General features: G+C 41.1%; 1 protein-coding gene across 1 annotated transcript in view; it reads right to left on the bottom strand.

Moving 5' to 3' along the window:
• Positions 1-5,529, bottom strand: part of GLG1 (golgi glycoprotein 1) — a 167,253-nt gene that overhangs the window by 67,807 nt on the left and 93,917 nt on the right. The window contains exon 2 of the mRNA XM_017868617.1: positions 4,522-4,608. Coding sequence (XP_017724106.1) covers positions 4,522-4,608 — 87 coding nt within the window. The remainder of the gene's footprint in view (positions 1-4,521; positions 4,609-5,529) is intronic.

Here is a 5,529-nt window from a genome sequence, read left to right as displayed (position 1 = left end):
GATCTCAGCTCACTGCAAGCTCTGCCTCCCGGGTTCACGCCATTCTCCTGTCTCAGCCTCCCGAGTAGCTGGGACTACAGGCGCCCGCCTCGTCACCCGGCTAGTTTTTTGTATTTTTTAGTAGAGACGGGGTTTCACCGTATTAGCCAGGATGGTCTCGATCTCCTGACCTCGTGATCCACCCGTCTCGGCCTCCCAAAGTGCTGGGATTACAGGCTTGAGCCACCGCGCCCGGCCGAGATGGGGTTTTGCCATGTTGGCCAGGCTGGTCTCAAACTCCTGACCTCAGGTGACCCGCCCACCTTGGCCTCCCAAAGTGCTGGGATTACAAGCATGAGCCACTGCACCTGGCCTAACTCTTGACATGACATTAATGTGTTCTAAATTAACTATGGATTGAACATGTGTTTTTGAAATCAGTAGAATCCAAACTTAACCACTGTGGTCTGGGACAGAAACATGTTTAAAATAATGTTCAGTGTAGTTTTGCATGGTGATGGTTCCTGCAAAGTGCATTCCAAACCACAAAATGCTAATAAAGCAAACTAGCCCTAAAATGCTGAAACTCAGGCAAAAGTAAAACCTACTAATAGAATTATAAGCTTAAATTATAAAACAGAGAAGGGTGTTTGGAAAAGAGCCTACTGCATTTGGGGAAATTAAGACAAACTGAAGTGGCAATTCTGACAAGAGGAAGGAGTTAAATGGGAATGTTTATTTTGAATATAAACAAGAAACAGTGTTTTATTTGTACTTTGACACCAACAGAGACCATTCTCCCCATTAAGCTATTTATCACAAGCATGCCCATAGGGCAAAACAAACACAATCTCCTCTTCCAAAAGATGCTGGATGAAGGACACGCCACAGACGAATTATCCTATAGGCAACAGGTTCTCTTCACCTCTAACTCCAGTATCAAATCCAGACCACGTAAATAACTCAGTTCAAAAAAGAAAGTTGGTTTACTTTTAAAGGGGCAAACTTGAGAATTTAGTAAATAGTCTCACACTGGTTTCAGAGACAGCAGAGATTTTCAACAGTCAAGATGAATGAAATTCTTTCAGTTTAACCCCAAGTAAGTTTCTTTGATGCCTAAAAAGAGGGCCATGGCCAGGCGCGGTGGCTCACGTCTGTAATCCCAGCACTTTGGAAGGCCGAGGGGGGTGGATCACTTGAAGTTAGGAATTTGAGACCAGCCTGGCCAACATGGCAAAACCCTGTCTCTACTAAAAATACAAAAATTGGCCAGGCGCGGTAGCTCCTGCCTGTAATCCTATCACTTTGGGAGGCTGAGGCGGGACTGCCTGAGCTCAGTTCAAGACCAGCCTGGGCAACACAGTGAAAGCTCGTCTCTAATAAAATACAAAACATTAGCCAGGTGTGGTGGCATGCACCTGTATTCCCAGCCATTTGGGAGGCTGAGGCAGGAGAATTGCTAGAACCCAGGAGGCGGAGGTTGCAGCGAGCTGAGATCGAGCCATTGCACTCCAGCCTGGGTGACACAGTGAGACTCCTTCTCTAAATAAACAAAAAAAAACTCCCAAAATTTGCTGAATGTGGTCGCACGCATCTGTAGTCCCAGCTACTTGGGAGGCTGAGGCAGGAGAACAGCTTGAACCCAGGAGGTGGAGGTTACAGTGAGCAGACTGCACCACTGTACTTCACACTGGGTGACAATGAGAGATTCCATCTCAAAAAAAAAAAAAAAAAAAAAAAAAAAAAAGACAGAAAGAAAGAAAGAGGGCCAGAACTATATTCCCTGGAAAATATATATATATATATTTTTTGCCGAACAAAAGAGTCAAGTTTGAAAAGTGAAAGGAGGAACAGATGCTTGAAAATTCCAGCACTTGTAATTCAACCATAGAAAAACAGTAGATAAAAAATAAGACCAGTGGCAGACACCCACTTAATGAAACAGAGAAACATTTTTGCAGGCCCTAATATTGGGCAACCAAAAGTTTTAAAACATCTCAAGAGGCCAAGTGTGGTGGCTCACACCTGTAATCCTAGCACTTTGGGAGGCTGAGGCGGCTGGATCATGAGGTCAGGAGATAGAGACCATTCTGGCTAACACGGTGAAATCCTATCTCTACCAAAAAAAAAAAAAAAAAAAAAAAAAAATTAGCCAGGCATGGTGGGCACCTGTAGTCCCAGCTACTAGAGAGGCTGAGGCAGGAGAATGGTGTAAACCTGGGAGGTGGAGCTTGCAGTGAGCTGAGATTGCACCACTGCACTCCAGCCTGGGCAACAGAGCAAGACTCCTCAAAAAAACAAAACAAAACAAAAACTCAAGAAAAACCAAGAGCACTTTTGAACAGTAGCCTCAATAAGAAACTAAATGTAAATTTTAGCTTCAATCACTTGAGATTTTACTGAAACAGAGATGTGGCACCTACTCATATTTCAGCTTACTATCCATTACAACAGGGCGTGGTGTTTGAATGAGAAGTATGCATGTTTCTTCATTCTGCTGGATAGCACTTTTTCCTTCTATCTTACTAATCTTCTAAGATGAATAGCAAAAAAGGGGCACTAAATCATCATCAACATATTTAAGAATAGGAGTAAACTCTGAAGTGGCTGGGGAGCAGACTGAAAAGGTACCATTAGAAAAATGCTGCAGTCACTCTATTTTTTGATTGGAGCCAGGAGGAAAGGAGGTAGGATTTAGCTCAATCCTGGAGATTAAGTTTGGTTTGTATTAATAGTTTGCAGGTATTCTTGTGATGTCGTTTTTCTCCCTGGAAGTAGGATTCCAAAACTAAGAAAGATGATAGAAGGAAAATACAGAATGAAATGTTTTGCTGGCAACTGTGTTCTTCCTGATATTTAATTTCCCTGACTCCAGTATAATCTTCCTGTTGGAGGGAGAAGTGTCCTTGTTAACGCTAATCTTTTACAAAACCAGAACACCGCAAAAGGTCACAGACAACCATCGTGATATACACATTATATGGAAGCCAGTCTAATGCAAATAGTGAAACTATTCTAGTGAATATGTATATACTCAACTAAATTTCCCTGGGCCAATCAAACTGGTACGTATTTAATGGGACACAAAATGGGGCAAAACAAACGTGTGTATGTATGTATACGTATCTGTCCCAATGTGTCCTTTTAAAAAAACTACTTATGGCTGGGCACAGTGGCTCATGCCTATAATCCCAGCACTTTGGGAGACCGAGGCAGGTGAATCACCTGATGTCAGGAGTTCGAGACCAGTCTGGTCAACACGGCAAAACCTGTCTCTACTAAAAATATAAAAATTAGCCAGGCCTGGTGGCATGTGCCTGTAATCCCAGCTATTTGGGAGGCTGACGCAGGAGAACTGCTTGAGCCCAGGAGACAAAGGTTGCAGTGAGCCAAGGTAGCACCACTGCACTCCAGCAGAGGCGACAAAGCGAGACTCCATCTCAAAAACAAAAAAAAAATAATTGTAGAGTATCACAATATAGAGGGAAAATACAAACATTTAAAGTTCAAGCCTCGGAATAATTTCTTTGTTAGTATTTAGTTTTGTTATTAAGCAAACATCTTTGCCCTTGATATTTTAAAGTTAGAGGTTTAGTCCTATAGCTAGCTACGGGAGTTTGAGATGCAGAATATTAAAGCTAGGAGCTACATTTTTCAAAGATATGCCTTTCTGCTCAGAAGCCCCAGGGTAAATATGAAGGGTCACTGCTTTAAAAGAATAAAACGTAACTGATCTAGTATTAGAAAGTTTGAGAAAACAGGTTTTACAAGACCCCATAATGACACAAGGAATACAGGCTGATGGCTTATCTGGATGAGACAGGGTCTTCCTTAAGAGCTCTGAAGAATGTGGCCCTGACTTAATTCATCAATAGGGCCAGCTTGAGGACAAATTAACATGGTGTAAGATCTATGACTGCTAATTCTGGGGTGGAAAAATAGCAACTGTTTTCTCTGTGATTCTCATATTTCAGTATACAGAAACTCTGGCTTTCTGGAGTTTCTATTACTGATTAAAAAAAAACCCTACAAAAAAAGAAATTTAAAGTACCACAATTTTCACTAATATTATTTGTTGTTTACACTGGGCTAAGATATACAAGTTTTAAAAGTTTAACCTTTTTAACACTAACTCCTATTATTTGAAGTATATATCTCTGTGGTTCAATTGATCCAACTGCAAAGCCAAAATAGGAATGCTGACAGACCTCTTGTAACCATGCCGATATGCTTCAGACACAGCAAGCTGTCCAATGTGTGAGAGTAGCACTGATACCTCAGCACTTTTACTTGCTGTTTGGAGACCAATAGAACCTGATTTCCAACTTCCTCAATCAATAGTATCCTAATGTAAGCGTAGGTGGACATTAACAAAAAGAATCTAATTGTACCCCCCAACTTCCTAACTTTCAACCAAGACAGAGGTGAATTCTAAGAAAAGTAATGTAACTGAGTCATTCTTCTCATAAGGGCTGTCTGGTCAACAGATGTAATTTTCTCCTCTCAGTCATTAGATATCTACAAAATTCTTTCACAACTTACCTCTGTTATAGTAGATTTGCAAACCTCTCTGGCCACAGATTCAAATTTGGGATCTGTAGTTAGGTTCAGCTTATAATTCCACAACAACTAGATATGAGAGGAAAAATAAAGACAAACTCCAGTTAGAACAGTATGAAATTTATTATCAATGTTACTTTAAATGACAAAAGCCAATTACAGAGTCAGACAAAGCATATTTACATCAGATAACAAAGGAGGATAAAATGCCATCACATTCCTAGATAAAAGGAAAAAAATGCAAGCCAAATAAAATGATGACTATTCAGATATCTTTGTCGTTTTTACTAAAGGACAATTTTTTTTTTTTTTTAGATGGAGTTTCGCTCTTGTTGCCCAGGCTGGAGTGCAATGGCATGATCTTGGCTCACTGCAACCTCCACCTCTCGAGTTCAAGGGATTCTTACAATGACAATTTTTTTTTAGCACTATAAATTAAAATCATTAAAAGTCAAGAAAAAAATGAAAAATTAAGATCCTTGGTAAGGTTTTCAAGGAAAACATAAATAGGTTATACGAGCTAAATTCTGCTTGAACCAAAAAGTCTAATCCAGAAGCTCAGATTTGGTGGATTTAGTCTCAGATCTCACAATCAACAGTGCTTTCGTATATCGGTTTCATGGAGGAGAGTAGCCCAGACTCTAGTTTCTAGGCATATTTATCTTCATTCATTCATTCATTTAAAAAAATTTTTTTTTTGGCCAGGAGTGGTGACTCAAGCCTGTAATCCTAGCACTTTGGGAGGCCAAGACGGGCGGATCACCAGGTCAGGAGATCGAGACCATCCTGACTAACACTGTGAAACCCCGTCTCTACTAAAAAAATACAAAAAACTAGCCGGGCGAGGTGGCGGGCGCCTGTAGTCCCAGCTACTCGGGAGGCTGAGGCAGGAGAATGGTGTAAACCCGGGAGGTGGAGCTTGCAGGGAGCCAAGATCTGGCCACTGCACTCCAGCCTGGGTGACAGAGTGAGAACTCCGTCTCAAAAAAA

This window comes from Rhinopithecus bieti, unplaced genomic scaffold, assembly GCF_001698545.2.
Source record: "Rhinopithecus bieti isolate Rb0 unplaced genomic scaffold, ASM169854v2 scaffold_2574, whole genome shotgun sequence".
NCBI classification, from domain to species: domain Eukaryota; kingdom Metazoa; phylum Chordata; class Mammalia; order Primates; family Cercopithecidae; genus Rhinopithecus; species Rhinopithecus bieti.
The sequence above is the reverse complement of the archived record's forward strand: the minus strand, read 5'-3'. Positions and strand labels throughout refer to the sequence as shown.